We start from the raw sequence: 18203 nt of genomic DNA, 5'->3' as shown, positions 1-18203 counted from the left end.
CATGCCAACTGGCCATGCCAACTGGCCATGCCAACTGGCCATGCCAACTGGCCATGCCAACTGGCCATGCCAACTGGCCATGCCAACTGGCCATGCCAACTGGCCATGCCAACTGGCCATGCCAACTGGCCATGCCAACTGGCCATGCCAACTGGCCATGCCAACTGGCCATGCCAACTGGCCATGCCAACTGGCCATGCCAACTGGCCATGCCAACTGGCCATGCCAACTGGCCATGCCAACTGGCCATGCCAACTGGCCATGCCAACTGGCCATGCCAACTGGCCATGCCAACTGGCCATGCCAACTGGCCATGCCAACTGGCCATGCCAACTGGCCATGCCAACTGGCCATGCCAACTGGCCATGCCAACTGGCCATGCCAACTGGCCATGCCAACTGGCCATGCCAACTGGCCATGCCAACTGGCCATGCCAACTGGCCATGACAACTGGCCATGACAACTGGCCATGCCAACTGGCCATGCCAACTGGCCATGCCAACTGGCCATGCCAACTGGCCATGCCAACTGGCCATGCCAACTGGCCATGCCAACTGGCCATGCCAACTGGCCATGCCAACTGGCCATGCCAACTGGCCATGCCAACTGGCCATGCCAAGTGGCCATGCCAACTGGCCATGCCAACTGGCCATGCCAACTGGCCATGCCAACTGGCCATGCCAACTGGCCATGCCAACTGGCCATGCCAACTTTGTTTATCAATAATAGAAAGATCCTTAGACTAATCTGGGAGGAGGTATAATGGTAGGGGATTTAAAGGAACATTACAGAATCAGTAAGAACAAAAAATCGTGAAGATCACAGATTTACATAAAAAGACCTACAGGTTATAATGATGTTAATAATAGAAAACATCCCTTGGAATATTTCTGTCTGAAGTGTCATATTTGATGAGACATAAACAATCTAATTGCGCATTTGGAATTTATGGCTCAGTGAGCATTTTATTCTTTTTTTTTAGTATCGATGTCGTGCAAAATGTGTAATTGTTTTTTCCCTCTTTTCTCATGACCCAGATGGCCGATCGATCTCAAACTTCTCGAAGGTTTATCAGTTTATGTATGTGGTGGATTACATAAAGTGCTTACACTGCTAGCAACTGTTTTGTTAGCAAAAAACAATTCTGTAATGTTCCTTTAATCACCCTAGAATCTCCCCCAAACCCACTGAGTATAAGACCTACATGGTTTTCATAGATGAAGTCCACTGCAACTGTAGATGACATAGCTGGGTTCCTTCGAGCTTTCTCATTGGTCACACGAACTTCAAATTCCTTGACTTCATTATCAGCATTTTTGACCAGGGTGTAAACGCATGGGCCCATGAAGTCGTAGCGCACGTCGTCGAATGTAATGTAATGGGGATCACCAAGTGCTTTGCACGTCGCTTTACCTATAATCACACCACACATTATTACATATAGAGTTAATGTTATAATTATTAAACCATTTGGGGTTAAAAGAAGATGGCTTCTGACTGACATCCCCGAACAAAGATAATGACAAAAAAGGGAGAGTGCCAACATATATGGCTAGATAGCTCACAGTTCCCGAAAAAAAAAATTGAATCTGAGAAGCGTTACTGACAGAAACATTTCTGAGATTGTGTATTCCAATTGCTGATAATTCTTCCTGCATGGACATAACAGCTTAAAGGGAAGGAACATGTTTGGTAATTACTCAAAACAAATATTAACTGACTTGGTAATGAGCATTGGAGAGCTGTTGATAGTATAAAACATTGTGAGAAACGGCTCCCTCTAGATTTTGAGAAAGAGGTAATTTCTCACTAAAATAATAAAAGACTTCTAGCTAGAAGCACACAAATTCGTCCAACAAGTGTGTTTTTTCTCTCATCACTTTCTCGCAAGTTCGATGACCAATTGAGCTCAAATTTTCACAGGCTTAGTATTTTATGCCTATGTTGGGATACACCACGTGAGAAGACTTGGCGGCTCCCTCTGAAGTAACGTAGTTTTCGAGAAACAAGTAATTTTCCACGAATTGGATTTCGAGACCTCAGATTTAGAATTTGAGGTCCCGAAATCAAGCATCTTTCGAAAGCACACGACTTCGTGCAAGGGTGTTTTTTCTTTCATTATTATCTCGCAACTTCGACAACCAATTGAGCTCAAGATACACCAAGTGAGAAGACTGGTCTTTGACAATTACCAATAGTGTCCAGAGTCTTGAAAGACTTTTATGGGTATGCTTACCTATTTCACAGTGAGTGCCTGTGAAGCCTGGAAGACATTTGCAATTATATTTGGGTTCAATGCTGACGGATTCGCACTCGCCATTGATGCATGGGTTAGGATCGCATTTGTCATCTTCTAGTACTCTGGGATCTGGATTCTTCACACACTGGTACTGGACCTAAAACAACAATGACAACAAATGTTATACATTTCAGGTACAATTTACATTTGGGAAAATTATTAGATAAAATTTCTTAACCTTATCCTCCCAAATTCTGTTAGGGTTTTATTGTGTTACTTATTTCATTACTGCTCTTCTTCATTGATGCAGCCTCCCTACCACGGGCAGCGTGCCGTATCGATACCTCTCGTCACTAACCCCTAGGAGGGATGTACTGTGAAACAACGGTGATTGTCTCATGAAATTGGTTATGCATTAGATGTCAAGTGCGCGCATGTAGTTTTAAGATATTTGCACGCCCGCAGTTTTTATGACACAAGCACGTTTTTTAAATAAAACAAAATAAAAAAAATTCTTTAAGACGAAAGACATGCGCGCGTGCGTAGAAAAGATTGAATATAAAAATACGCTCATTTAAATAGCACATTTAAATTTGCCAATTCCAGGGGTTATGATTGAGCAAGGCATGCTGGGAAAAATATGGCGCTGCGAGATCAATCACCCCTGGGAATGAAGTTGTATAGAAAATACAGTGGCAAGATGAAACAGGTGACCACCACCTCTACAGAGCCATCCTATCCGAGATGAAGGGGAGAGGTTGGGGTTCGTGGAAAGGAGAGAGGAGGAGGCAAACTGAAAGAACGAAAGGAACAAAAAGAAAAGGCCTCTGCATACTGGCAGCTATAACACAACGGCAGTTGAAATCTATAGGATTTGAGGCATTGCATGGTGAGGTATCAATGTATATTTGGTTTGCGGTATCACCATGTGTGTATCTACTTGCCAGGTAGAGTTTGTTCTTAGAGAACTGTCTTGCTTTATTCTACTGCCGCGGTGTAGATAATCGGAGGTTCGGGAGACTTCTCAGTTCTGAAAAGAACTGTCCTGCTTTTTAACTATTACCAGGGCGGATGGTATAGAAAATAGACTGGACGACTACTTTAGCTTATAGGATCGTAATTAACTGTACTGCCGCGGAGTCAGTTCTGAATTGGTCTCAACATTTCGACTAGCTTGCTCTAGTCATCGTCAGGAGACTGAAGAGGTAAGAGAAGAGTGGGCTTAATTAAATAATAAATAAGCAGTAGAATAAAGCAAGACAGTTCTCTACGAACAAACTCTACCTGGCAAGTAGATACACACATGGTGTTTCCGCAAACCAAGTATACAGTTGAAATCTGTTTGCCAAAATTCATGGTTAAGAAGAGCTACATGAGCTGTAGACGCACGACCATGAAAAAAATACAGCAAGGTATCTTGGGAACCCAAGTACAGTTAAAGGGACACGTGGATCGAGCTAGTTGGTCCATGAAAAGCGTTTGAAAACTGTTTGTTATAAAGCGCATATGGTTCGAAAGATGTTTTAAAAGTATTGTAAGTTTAACACATCATTTTATAGTAGTGCTTTTCTATAACTTTTTTAATTTTGCGGTTTGTGGTTTTTATTATTCGTTGGTCCATTTTTGTGGTTTATATTTTTAGAAATCTTTTATGCTCTTTGGTTATTTTTGCTCTTTTTTGCAGCTATTTATGGATGTAAAGGCGCTTTATAAACATTGATTAATATTATTATTATTATTATTATTATTATTATTATTATTATTATTATTATTATTATTATTATTATTATTATTATTATTATTATTATTATTATTATTATTATTATTATTATTAACATAAATCCAGTGTGTTGTTATGATTACCTTGGCATACTTTGAGACTGTCGGACATGCGTCGGTTCCAAACAAGCCAGTATCAGACGTGATAGTGCACGTTTGTTTCCCATGACAAGCATCTGATATCAATCGGAACGCTGATTTAAAGATGCAGTCTTCAGTGAGGGGCGTTGTGGATGTATCGTCTCCTTCTTCTGTGCACACAAAGTCTCCTTGTCCACGTCCATATGATGCCCTGATCACAGAGATCTTCAAAAATCCGCAATCAAGGTCTAGGGTATTCCCTTCACAGGATATGAGCTCTGTGTCTGCACGGACTGGGTAGGAGGCAATTTCCTCGCGGCATTGATACTTTACATACAATGATTTGCCATCTCTTCCCTGGAAATTACCAAAGATAGCATCATTGACAGTAAAAGAACACTTTTCTTGGTTGTGACATCTATCAAAGAGGATGAATGAGGCCGCGTCTTGGGCCCCTGGGGTTGCGCCATTAAGTGTCTCTGGGCAATCTGCAGTTGGGTAGGTTCCGTAATCAACCAGGAGAATCTCAATGCGCTCTGCGCTGGCAGTACAGTCGATAGTCAACAGCCCATTGTAGCAAACAGTCACATGAACTGGTTCAAGGATTTCTATCAAATGACAAAAATAAATAATAATAATAATGAAGTCTTATATAGCGCACGTATCTACCAAACAAGGTACTCAAGGTGCTGAGTATATACAAACTTTCAGAAAGATAGGTTATTGCAGTGATGAATTTTGAGACCCAATTAATAATATTAATTTTTTTTTATTATTTTTTTTTCCATACACCGATGTGTGTTAGCACTGTATACTCAGTACTTCCCCGAAGTCCTGTGAAAAAATAACAAACATATTTTTTCACAGGACTCGGGGAAGTACTGAGTATACAGTGCAAACACACATCAGTGTATTGGAAAAAAAAAAAAAAAAATTAATATTCTTTATCCCGATGCAAGTTTAACATCTATTATGAGACCCAATTAGTTAGCACCTTATAATGGTTTACAAGGTGCTACGGCGCATACAGCAGCCACAGCCAGGAACACCGGGGTGAACCCCTTCTCTTTTCGATAAGTGCACTGGGTTCTTTTACATGCGTTACACAACACATTGGACCAACGGCTTTACGTCCCATCCGAAGGACGAAGCAATGGTTAAGTGTCTTGCTTAAGGACACAAGTGTCACGGCTTGGGATTCGAACCCACACTCTGCTGATCAGAAACACCAGAGTTTGAATTCGGTGATCTTAACCGCTCGGTCACGACACTTCCACAAATGCAGGTAATTAACACATGACCTATAATAATCATTATCTTCAAGTACGCGCTAATCCTCTAATCAGATTGGCAGAATGGAGTGGTGATAAAAACCTTTATCTTCAAGTACGCGCTAATCCTCCAATCAGATTGGCAGAATGGAGTGGTGATAAAAACCTATATTGCACAGCTAATATGACTACCATGCGTCTTGTGTGTTCTATGTCACGCGCCAAGTTTGCTTGAAGATAAATACGTTATCACACGCGCGCTCGTGGAAATACGGAAAGTATAGCGCGTCTGCGTCCCATATCCGACTCGGCCTTCGGCCTCCTTGGATATGGGACGCAGAAGTGCTATATTTTTCCGTATTCCACTCGCGCTTGTGTGATAACTTATAATATTGCACGGCTGATATCACTACCTGCGTCTTGTGTGTTCTATGTCACGTGCCAAGTTTGCTTGAAGGTAAATACGATATCACACACGCGCTCGTGGACATTTTTCCGTGTTCCACTCGCGCTTGTGTGATAACTTATATAGTCATAACAAGTAATTATATAGCGCATTTCACAAGTATCGTCTCAAGTATCGTGTCTGGTCTTTAGAGCCATGATGAAATTCCTGTAATATTTCCAAGCTCCCTGGGGAGTATAGAGCCTGAGCTGGCAAGGTGCTCTAGTTGCTCCAATATTGAGGAGCAATCAAGCCGGCGTCCGTCTTGGTCGTTGTTGCACACAGCAGATACACATCCTTCAAAGGGTAATGGAGGGATTTATAGACCAACAACTTCCTCTGTCTGCCACTTTTGTTGACTTCAAGAAAGCATTTGACTCCATCGACAGAGCTGTCATGTTTTCCATATTACGCCACTATAGTATACCAACAACTGTGGTCAGTGCCATTCAAGCCCTGTGTGTGAATTCTCGAAGCGATGTAATGGTAGATGGAAATCTCTCAGAGTCTTTGATGTTTCCACTGGAGTTTTGCGGGGTGATGTACTTGCTCCTTTCATGTTCATCATAGTCGTTGACTACCTCCTTAAGAAAGCCACAGCTGGTGTGGAGTCAGGGGTCGATTTCACAAAGAGTTAGGCCTAGTCCTAACTTAGGACTAGTCCTAAGAGATATCAAAAACATACAGCTAGTCCTAAGTTAGGACTAGTATCTCGTCCTAACTCAAGATAAGACTAGTCCTAACTCTTTGTGAAATCCACCCCTGGAGTAGTTACTCATCCCCGGCAGTCTAGGAGACATCTCGAGTCCAGTTTATCACGGGCTCAGGAACAGTTATCGAGGACAGCCTCAGCAGCACAAGATATCGGGCTAGTAGTAGTTATCAGTGGACCCAAGACAGATATACATCATATCAAACTGTAACCCCCAACCTGCACTCCAAGTCTAGGACAGTCCAATCAACCATGTGACTGATTTCAGATATCTGGGATCTATGGTGGCAACCAGCATAACAGATCTAAAAAGACGAAAGGCACTTGCTTGGACGGCTTTTTAGAAGTTGGAGCAGCTGTGGAGGAGCCCCTTCTTGCCCATTGCCATCAAAGTGAGGTTGTTCAACACCACGTGCATCACAGTTCTCCTCTATGGATGCCAGTCCTGGGTCGTCTCCCAAGACATAGAAAGTAAAATAAATGCCTTTGCTACCTCTTGCTAGCGCATTATGCTCGACATCAAGCGTACTGACCATGTCACCAACGCCACTAGGCCTACTCTATGACTAGCTCAACCCCTCTTGTGGAGCGTGTAAGAAGTCGTCAGCTCAAGTTCCTTGGGCACGTACTTCGGATGTCAGATGATGAGCTCGTCAAGGTTTACACTCTATACACTTTTTTGATAAGGTTAACCAGGGATGGAATTGGGCTGGTCGTGTAACGGTTAGTGCGACAAATAGAAGACAACTGGTCGGAATTTTTAAAGTTATTATTCCTCCTAGGCGAAAGCCAATCACTGTGAATGCTGGTGTTCAACAATGAGTTATAAAAATAAAGGCTGAGCTTTTCAAGCCTGGTAAAGACTGGTGGAATTTGAAGCGACGGGCAGATTTTAGAATTGTAGATAAAGCACTATTTAACAACTAGTTATTACAACTGCTATTAGGAAAAAGGGAACATACCGTCGCAAATAAAAACTCCATCACCAGTCCATCCAGGGTTGCAGTGACAGCCTCTTGCACCCTTAACAACGGAGCATGTGGCCTGTTCATGGCACGCATCAATAGGGGCACACTCTGCCTCTTGTTCGTCGTTGCAAAAGCATGACTCACTGCAATCATCAGCCAGGAAAGTCTCACCTTTCTGCAATGTCAAGATCAATTTAATTAATTGTTTGGTCAGATTTTTCCCAAAAACATTAAAAATTTACTCCTAGTTAGCTTCTCTAAACAAAACAATTATAGCCCACACCTTGAAGTGGCCTTCAGGCTTTGTGTGTCTGGCGACTTGCATAAAAAAGAAAAAAACATACCTTGAAGTATTTTCCATGGTAAGTGCAGCCGCATTCCGCTATTGGTACACAGCGATCTCCATCCTCCAGAAGCAAGTCCGGTGCACATACACACATGGGACCAATGGTTCCAGAGCAACTGTCCTGAGCTTGTGGATTTCCGCAGGTGTTGGGACACTCCGTTCCAATCTCAGTTGTCACCATCCCAACTGGGCATGGGTAATCTAGCATGAAAAAGAAATATTTTTAAAAACTGAGTAATTTGTCCATGCTGTCTTAAAGGGTCTGGGTACTTTTGTAGGACATAGAAACAATAACAATAACGATAACGATAACGATAACGATAACGATAACGATAACGATAACGATAACGATAACGATAACGATAACGATAACGATAACGATAACGATAACGATAACGATAACGATAACGATAACGATAACGATAACGATAACGATAACGATAACGATAACGATAACGATAACGATAACGATAACGATAACGATAACGATAACGATAACGATAACGATAACGATAAAGATAACGATAACGATAACGATAACGATAACGATAACGATAACGATAACGATAACGATAACGATAACGATAATAATAATAATAATAATAATAATAAAAATAATAATAATAATAATAATAATAATAATAATAATAATAATAATAATAATTGTGGCTTCTTATATAGCGCACATGTCCGTCACCCAATGACGCTCCTGGCGCTGTAACATAAAGTATTTCCTGCGAGATGTGGGACTACGTATCGACTAAGCATCGACATAAGAAACAATGTCCACAGATTTACTTTAAACTTTCACGGTTTGAAGATAATGATGGTAGAAAGCTTCCCTTATAAAATATTACATCTTGAAGTGCTTTAGTTTTTTGTGAAATGAGTTTCAAAACAAGTCACAAAAATTGATTGAACATGTACAGCGTGACATTGTTTTACTCATTTCTTGAAAAATACAATTTGAAACGAAAATGAATTAGTTCTTAAATTGGTCTCATGAAATATAACACTTACTGCAGAAACCTGGAGTTCTCCATATTCCTATTTGGATCTTCTTATCACTACAATCATCAGCGTAAACCTGGATGTCTTCACATAGATTCTCCATGTTGGGAAATAACTTACAGTAATCAAAAGTACACTCCTTGTAGTAAGCATCGACTGAAATAATACCATGGCACATTGAGAAGGGGCCTGAGGAAGAAGAAATCACCAAACGAAAAATAATTCAATAATAATAATAATAATAATAATAATAATAATAATAATAATAATAATAATAATAATAATAATAATAATAATAATAATAATAATAATAATAATAATAATAATAATAATAATAATAATAATAACCCGTTTTTATATGGCGCTTTTCACACCTGGAGGGCGTGCCAAAGTACTTCACATTATTACCCCTGGTCACTGGGCCTTAATTCACTCCCCTTAAACCATCTCAGCTCCCTTGGGAGTATACAGCCTTTTCAGCTATACTGCCCATGGGAATGAAACTCAAACAAAAGAATACTATTTAGTAGTGCTGGGCGAATAGTGAAATTATGTTATTCGGATACCGCTGGCCAACTATCCAAAATTAACCGGATATTCGAATAGTTTTTTTTCGACGCTAGAGGGCGCTATAAAAAAAAATACAAAAAAATATTTTTTTTTGTCGCTAGAGGGCGCTGTTCGTTTGTGAATGAGATCTTCTGGGCGGATTGATATTAGTTTCAGACAGTGTCACTCGGTTCATTCATAAAAATGACCGGATCTAATTTAAAGATGGCGATTTGCTTTTTCTTTTGATCGTGGATGACTCTACGTGAAGGAAAACTTTTGTAATTTTTGAACAAATTACGTCAGAAATGTCATTGTTTTAACTCTTCACGGAGGTGAGCATAGTTAAATACTTAATTTATGCTGTTTTATGCTGTCTTAATAGAAGTTTCATTAGGATTCAGTCAAAACATTCATGTCAGTTGTCGCCCGACGTCCGCGGATATTCGGATATTAAAGAATATCCGGTTACTTGGTTGTAATTACAGAACTATCCGGTTTATAAATAGCTATTCGCGCCCTATGCGGATATCCGGTTAAGAAAAAAAAGGCATTCGCGGTTACGGATAGGAAAACCTATTCGCCATTAACCGGATATTCGAATAATTCGCCCAGCCCTACTATTTAGACGTTTCTTCTTGAGTGTAGCCACATACAACTGGGCGTTTTGTTTAAAGGCAGTGGAAACTATTGGTAACTACTCAAAATAATTATTGGCATAAAACCTTACTTGGTGACGAGTAATGGGGAGAGGTTGATGGTATAAAACATTGTGATTAACGGCTCCCTCTGAAGTGCCACAGTTTTCGAGAAAGAAGTAATTTCCCATGAATTTGATTTCGAGACCTCAGATTTAGAACTTGAGGTCTCGAAATCAACCATCTCAAAGCACACAGCTTCGTGTGACATGGGTTATTTTTCTTTCATTGTTATCTCACAACTTTGATGACCGACTGAGCTAAAGTTTTCACAGGTTTGTTATTTTATGCATATGTTGAGATACATCAACTGTGAAGGCTAGTCTTTGACAATTACCAATAGTGTCCACTGCCTTTAACACAACTCAAAATGAGAAAATACATTTGTGAACAGTAAACAAAATACACTTTCGTTTCGGTGGCGCGCCCGTAGGAAACAGACCGTGAGTCGATGTTGAGTGGGTCTTACATACTGAACTTATTACAGAACTTAAACATTAACAAGTGTCTTCTTGTGACACCGAGGACACACACCTCTTATGGTAATAGGGCTTTTTCATCTGCAGCACCAACCCTCTGGAATACTCTACAAATATGCACTCGGACAGCTTCTTCCTTAGACACATTTAAATTGCAACTAAAAACCTATTCGTTTCCTAAGTCACGTTAATTAGACACTCTTTTGATCCTTTTCTTTGTATAAACTTCTTTGTTTCGGTTTCTTTTCCGCTCCAGCGCCTCGGATTAGTTGTCTAGATAGATGGCGCTATATAAATGCTTATTATTATTATTATTAGCCAGGTGCACTTAATCACCTTGGCCAGTGAGCCGTTAAACCACAGAGTTAGACCAGTCATGAATGTGGGCAGGGCGAACGTCATCACGGTACTTCCATTAGTGTTGGTATTTTTTGCAGTTTTTGGTAAGGACCCGAATGGAACTAAGTATTAGTTATTGGCTTTTTGGGGGCTATCCTTGAATAATCTTCTTCTTTTTTTTTTGCCATGACACTTACCATGAGGATTAATCAAGACATGACAAGCTTTCTGAGCTTCTTCAATGAGTTCGTTCTCTCGGCACTCGTCCTTCTCAATGCAGTCTTGACATCCAATGCACAGTTCATCCACCCCCCAACTTTCTCCGAATTTGTTGATGTCCGTCGTCTGGATCAACATAAAAAGAAATGTTTCTTTAAATACGTTTTATTTAAAAGAAATGTTTCTTTAAATACATTTTATTTAAATACATTTTATTTAAAGGAACGTTACAGAATTGGTAGGAAACAAAATTCGTGAAGATCACAGATTTACTTAAAACTTACACGGTCTAATGATGATGGTAGAAAACATCCCATTACTTAAATGCTTTACTTTTTGAAAAAACATTAAAACAATATCAATTCTTGATAGCGAGAATTACGGATTTATTTTAAACACATGTCATGACACGGCAAATCGTGGGAAAACAAGGGTGGGTTTTCCCGTTATTTTCTCCCGACTCCGATGACCGATTGAGCCTAAATTTTCACAGGTTTGTTATTTTATATATTAGTTGTGATACACGAAGTGTGGGTCTTGGACAACACTGTTTACCAAAAGTGTCCAATGGCTTAAATGCCATTAAAGTAATAGTAGTAATAATAATACTAAGAGGTTACATTCCGATGGCATCACTCTGCCAGACGGTGCACAGATGAGGGGTTTGGGTGAAGAAGGAGAGTTACCAGTAACTTGGTGTACTCGAATCAGACCATGTCCGTCACGGCAAAAATTGCTTCATGAAAGTGGGCTCTAGACCCTAATACTGTGTGTCTCAAAAAAACCTTTACTCTTTTGAAAAAACATAGGATTAGCACTGCCTCTAGCTACCGGGCAACATCGGTAGTCTACACATGTAGTTGGTAAGACACTGCTCTAGAATTGCAAGGGTCGTGGGTTCGAATCCCACCCGAGTAACATGCCTGTGATATTTTTTCACAGGACTCAGGAAAGTACTGAGTATACAGTACTAACACACATCGGTGTATGGGTAAAAACCAAAAATAATATTCTTTATCCCCAATGCAAATTTAACATCTCTTATATCGTTGCGGTACCCGCTGCCAAAACATAGGATTCGAACTGCCTCTAGCTACCGGGCAACCTCGGTAGTCTAGTTGGTAAGACACTGTTCTAGAATTGCAAGGGTCGTGGGTTCGAATCCCACCCGTGTAACATGCCTGTGATATTTTTTCACAGTGTATGATTCTGGAGGAAAAGGTTTAGGTGTATGGATAGCTAATGGTCTCAACTTTCACATGACACCCAAAAGTCCGAAAGTTACTAATCATTGGGCGAACACTGCTCACTTTTGTGAAGGGTTGAAAATTAGGCTGCGCAGGAATTAGCCTTTCCTTTGTTAGAGGTAGTCCTTTGTAGCTTACAACATTCAATCCAAGATTTCGGCTACTTCAGGTCAATGGGTAACTTTAACAAGCCATATTTGAATTATCAATTTACTTAATCCCCACCTGATCATTAAGAAACAAATAATTAAATGTTCAACTCATCTTACAATGACTGAAATGTGGGATGAAGGTTTTTATTCAAAGTCACAGATGTGAAAAAAACACAGTTTGTAACATGGAAGTTGCAACATGTACCATCGCCCCATCCTGACTCCCTTGATCACACCACTGAGTCTACCAGGGAAAGTTACAATGCTACAAGAACAAAAATGCAATTCCTGTTCACTCATGAATTAAAAAAAATTGTTTAGTAAACCATAAAATTCACTCAGCAAACCCAAACTGATCGCATTTGATCATGAGTTTATCAAGGAAGGCTAATTCCTGCACAGCCTATTTTCATACCCTTCACAATTATTTTCCTGACTTTTTGGTGTCATATGAAAGTTGAGACATTTAGCTATCCATACACATAAACATTTTGCCCCAGAATCGTATATTTTTTTATTCGGCAGCCATTTCAAAAGTGGATAGGTTTTTTTTAGACACCCGATAGTGACAATATGTCAACCAATATTACAGACAATTACCGGTTCTCCAGATCGCATGAAGTAGTCTGGTCCCTGCTGGCCATCGTAATTCCCGCAGAGTCCCTCGACTTCATGCTTGTAGTCTTCTGTAAGATACACTTCTACTTTACTTCTGCCATCCCATACCACTCTTAGACCAAAGTCTGTCATGAGGATCTGGGAAATAAAGCAAAGTTATGGGGTAAAAATCTCTCAGGGGCTCACGATTAGGATGAAAGACGCAGTGTGAAAAGAGATTTAGGAACCCAGTCTGAAAGGGAATTTTTTTTAGGCAAAGTGTAACCTTATTTCAGGCGCAATTCTGGCTGCCTGTCTGCTTGCTTTTTAATTTTAATTGTTAATTTTTTTTTGTGGCTTTACCAGTTGTTAGCTTTTTAATCATTGTCTAATTATTTTGTTATGCACTTGTGTACATTTTATGGAATGTGTGCAATATTATACACATAATAAATGTTTATGAGTGCAATGGTGCGAATATGTTCTTGAGTTGAAAGATGGAATGTTCTATTCAATGAGGCGGAGCCAAGTTGAATGGAACATTCCAGCTTTCAACGAATGAACATATTCGCACCATTGCACGAATGAAAAACATTCATTATTTATTTTATATAACATCCAAGTAGATCTTTGTCATTTTGATTGAAAGATACAACTTTCAAAACAAACAATTTCAACTGTAGAAGCCGAATGCTAGTAATTTTACTATGCCTTCTTGCAGTAACACCTGCTGCTTTACCAAAGACACGCGCACGCAGTGATGTTTTTACTCGGCTTTTTCGTTCCATCCGAAAAAGCACGGTGAGTGACTCAGCGTGCAATGGTACTTTTATTTGCTATCACGTGACGGACCATCCTCCAATCAAATGGCAAGGATCTGCTTGGGTGTTATATAAAAATTAATAAACTGTTTATTACTATTATTATTATTATTATTATTATTATTATTGTTATGGATATTCATCAAAAGTGCTCAGTAAGTAAGCATCTCAAAAAGGTAGCAACGTTCCTCAGGAATGCTCAGATTGCTTTGTGTATGATTGCTCCGCCAAGTCCAGTTGCTGCCAACTGGATTGTGGGAATATCCCTGTGAGAATATTCCTTTACATACATGTATAGAAGAGTTTGCGGTAACACCATAATAATAATAATAATAATAACAACCGCATTTCTATAGCGCCTAACACCTCCAAAAGAAAGTCTCTAAGCGCTCAGAGGAACCAAAAGAATAATTAAGTATAAGATAATTTGAATAGATGTAATAACTATCTCTAAATGAGTTGGGGTGGTTCTGAAAAGAACCGTTGGATTAACTCGACGTTTCGATCAGTATGCTCTGATCGTCTTCTGGATGGAACCGACATCTAAGATGGAACCGACTTCTAAGATGCTGCCTAAGGCACTTTCTTCCATGATAACAAAAGTTCTCTGAACTTACAACTCGGTTGTTGCTGCCATCAATAATGGTGACACCATCCTTCTCATACGGTGATCGAATCTTCTCATTGTCAACAAAGACTGCACGGCTTTGTTTGAACTCATAAAACTGAAAAATATAATAACATTCACATTTAATAGATGGAAATTTTCATGAATAAAACAGTAATACATATATTTTGTGTCAATGACTAAAAACAACGATTCTTGTGAGTTCTGTTACAGTTTTCTGTTGTTGGATAACTGCTGTACTTTTCCACAGTTTACCCAGGTCGAAATTCCAGTTGAACCTAGTTAAACTGGGTTTAACTGGAAATAGTTGAAACCAGTTGATAAACTAGTTAAACACAGTTAAAACCAGTTGGTTTAATATGGAAAATGGACAGAGACCAACTGGTTTATAATTTCAACCTAGTTGAACACAGTTAAACCTAGTCCAAACCAGTTGGTTAATATGGAAAATGGACGAGTTTGATCACCATCCAGTTGAACCAGTTGACCCCAGTTAACTAGGTTCAACTGGAATTTTGACCTGGGTACTCAGGCATGTGTTTCAACTAATACCTACAGAGCCATAGAATGGTCAGAAACGTACCCTTTTGTTGATTCGGGTATAGACTTCTCGTGTTGAAGACACAGACCTTTGACGTGGGGATTGCTCATTTTTAGCAGTGACTTCAAAGGCATCCTTAGTACTTCCGGCGACTGTTCTGGTCAACACGTATGTACAGGCACCCATGAAGTTGAATTTAGCTCCATCAAACTGACCATAATGAGGATCCCCCCATCCGTAGCATTTGTTTGTCTCTGAAAATATCAAAGAAATTACAAGTTATTAAAATTACTTCTTAACAAACATACCCTCTTTCTGTCTGTACACTTTTATAAACAATAATAAAAGACGAACAGAGTATACTGTTCGAAACGTCGCCCCCAACCTGGCTCTTTTCAGAGCCAACATTCCCTCAAAAGATATTTTACACATGGTTGTACTTGCAAGTCTACTATTAATATTTATATTTATAGTTACTCTCAAACGCATTTATTTTCGATATATAGACTGTATTGAATAACCCCTTTTTGCTATGAAAGTTGCCATCTTGTAGGGCAAACCGTGTGCACGTCTAAACGGGTACATCAATGAAGCACGCATCACGCAGCATTCCTGATTTGATTTCTACTGCACATGCACGCACAAGCCCACAGACGCCATGTTGTACACGTAAAGGGCAGATATTTGAACGGTGACGTTATATTCAATACGGTCTATTGCCCGGTTGGGGAACTATTTCCTGCAAATTATGCGCAAGCGATGTCTTGAAACAGTGTAGCGCAAATCTCCTGCACTATATTATCAGTTAAACCTGCGTGACCGTGTTTCAGCCAACCAGAATACAGAACAACCAAGAGGTGTGTTACAAAAACATGTAGTGTTGAGAATTTTGAAGCCGACTTACTGACTTCGCAGTTCTTCCCTCCCCATTCTGCTGGGCAGTTACATGTGTAGCCATCGCTGTTTTGGGTCTTGCGACACATGGCACCTTGTTTGCATGGGTTCGGGCTACAGGTATCAGGATCTGTCAAACAACAGGGCAGGCAAAAGAAAATATTAGACTTTTGTTCTTGCCAACATTTACCAATTATTGGCCAAAAAGCCTATACAAATATTACTATAATAATAAGAATATTAGTAAAAATTATATAACACCCAAGCAGATCCTTGCCATTTGATTGGAGGATTGTCCGTCACGTGATAGCAAATAAAAGTACCATTGCACGCTGAGTCACTCACCGTGCTTTTTCGTTCCATCCGAAAAGTACCATTGCACGCTACCAGCGTGCAATGGTACTTTTCGGATGGAACGAAAAAGCTGAGTAAAAACATCACTGTGTGCGCGTGTCTTTGGTAACGCAGCAGTGTTACTGCAAGGCATATTATTAGTAAAATTACTAGCATTCGGCTTCTACAATTAAAAATTGTAGCCTACGCTTTGTTTGTTTTGAAAGTTGTATCTTTCAATCAAAATGACAAAGATCTACTTGGATGTTATATGTAACAAATAATGAATGTTTTCATTCGTGCAATGGTACGAATATGTTCATTCGTTGAAAGCTGGAATGTTCCATACAACGCGGCTCCGTTGAATAGAACATTCCATCTTTCAACTCATGAACATATTCGCACCATTGTACTCATAAACATTCATTATGTGTATACTAATTCTTATTCACAATAACCGTCTCAATGTGTTTTACATTAGTGTCCTGGTCATTGGGCTAATAGCATCCCTTTAATCTTTCTCAGCTCCCTGGGGAGAACACAGCCCTGAGCTGGCAGGGAGCTCTAGTGGCTTCTTTCATACTCAATATCCTACCCTCGAAGGTACCCATTTAAACCCCTGGGTGAAGAGAAGCAGGAATAGTGCCACGACCGGGATTCGAACCCACACTCCGATGACTTTACCACTAGAACTTGAATTTGATGCTCTTAACCACTCGACCATGACACCCTACTCTATTATCAAATATTATTTACTCTAAAACTTACCAGCACAGCCAAGAACTTCCATTCTCATGGCTGGGCAGCCCTTGAAGTCGTTGATCGCAATACGAATGACTCTGGCTTCAAGAGCCTTCTTGAAATAGTTTGTCTTCATTCCGTTCTGATCACTATTTCCGGCGAAAATCTGTATTAAAAATACATTAAAGACAGGGTATACTTTTGGTTATCGTCAAAGACCAGTATCCTCACTTGGTTTATCCCAACATATGCATAAAATAACAAACAGGTTTTCACAGGTCTGTGAAAATTTGGGCTCAGTTGGTCAAAGGAAGGTCATACCTGAAACCTAATTTTCCCAGTGTAAAGTTTTGGGGTGAAAAATTAGCTCTTTCTTAAAACTAAAATATTTCTAGCAATATTTAATAATATCAACATGTCTTCGCCAAATGATTTTTTGTTGTCATTAACTTTTGTAGTAGTTGCCTCAAGTATATATTTGACTTTAAAAATGAAAGCTTGAAATGAAACCATTAATTGTTTTGGACACTGTTTGTAAATATTTCTCATCGCTAGTTAAACTGTTTTCTATTTAAAAAAGCATTACTTTCATACTTTAAAGGGGAGGTTACATGATAATCACTCTCAAAATTATCGGCAATAAAAGCCTTTTGGTTAGAAGCCTACATGTACAGTAGCTTTTGATAGTATAAAGCATTTTAAGAACCATTTCACTTTGAAGTAATATGGTTATGTAAACATATACCGTTTTTGTATGCCCCAAAAATTGAAAAAAAATAGTTAATGGCCTAACGTTTCGACCCTAGCAGAGTCTTTCTCGAAGGCTAAATGACAACACAACAAACATGAACAGGTAACTAAGGGAAACATAAGCAGTGAAGTGAAATACATGAATGGGGTTAGAAAGCATACAGAAAAAAGCAAGGGGTAAACAATGAATAGGGGGACAAAAAGGGGCGAGGGGTGAAGGGAAGGGACTGGCTTGACCACAAGCAAGAAATGGAAACACAAAGGACAACATCAAGGGTGGGGAGGTGGGGTAAAAAAGTAATTAATTAGTGAATGAGGCTCAGGCTAAAAGGCTATGGGGGAAAAGGAGATGGCAAAACAAAA

General features: G+C 39.6%; 1 protein-coding gene across 1 annotated transcript in view; it reads right to left on the bottom strand.

The window, feature by feature from the left end:
- Positions 1 to 18203, bottom strand: part of LOC139947003 (uncharacterized) — a 91256-nt gene that overhangs the window by 10866 nt on the left and 62187 nt on the right. Inside the window, exons 49-60 of the mRNA XM_071944812.1 lie at positions 17118 to 17256; positions 16027 to 16146; positions 15165 to 15376; positions 14571 to 14678; positions 13136 to 13291; positions 11115 to 11262; positions 8862 to 9041; positions 7840 to 8042; positions 7490 to 7670; positions 4103 to 4707; positions 2237 to 2396; positions 1205 to 1413 (exon numbers count right to left, since the gene is read on the bottom strand). Of these exons, the coding sequence (XP_071800913.1) occupies positions 1205 to 1413; positions 2237 to 2396; positions 4103 to 4707; positions 7490 to 7670; positions 7840 to 8042; positions 8862 to 9041; positions 11115 to 11262; positions 13136 to 13291; positions 14571 to 14678; positions 15165 to 15376; positions 16027 to 16146; positions 17118 to 17256 (2421 nt within the window). The remainder of the gene's footprint in view (positions 1 to 1204; positions 1414 to 2236; positions 2397 to 4102; positions 4708 to 7489; positions 7671 to 7839; positions 8043 to 8861; positions 9042 to 11114; positions 11263 to 13135; positions 13292 to 14570; positions 14679 to 15164; positions 15377 to 16026; positions 16147 to 17117; positions 17257 to 18203) is intronic.

This window comes from Asterias amurensis, chromosome 14 (genome assembly GCF_032118995.1).
Source record: "Asterias amurensis chromosome 14, ASM3211899v1".
NCBI classification, from domain to species: domain Eukaryota; kingdom Metazoa; phylum Echinodermata; class Asteroidea; order Forcipulatida; family Asteriidae; genus Asterias; species Asterias amurensis.
This window is presented reverse-complemented; position numbering and strand designations above follow the sequence as displayed.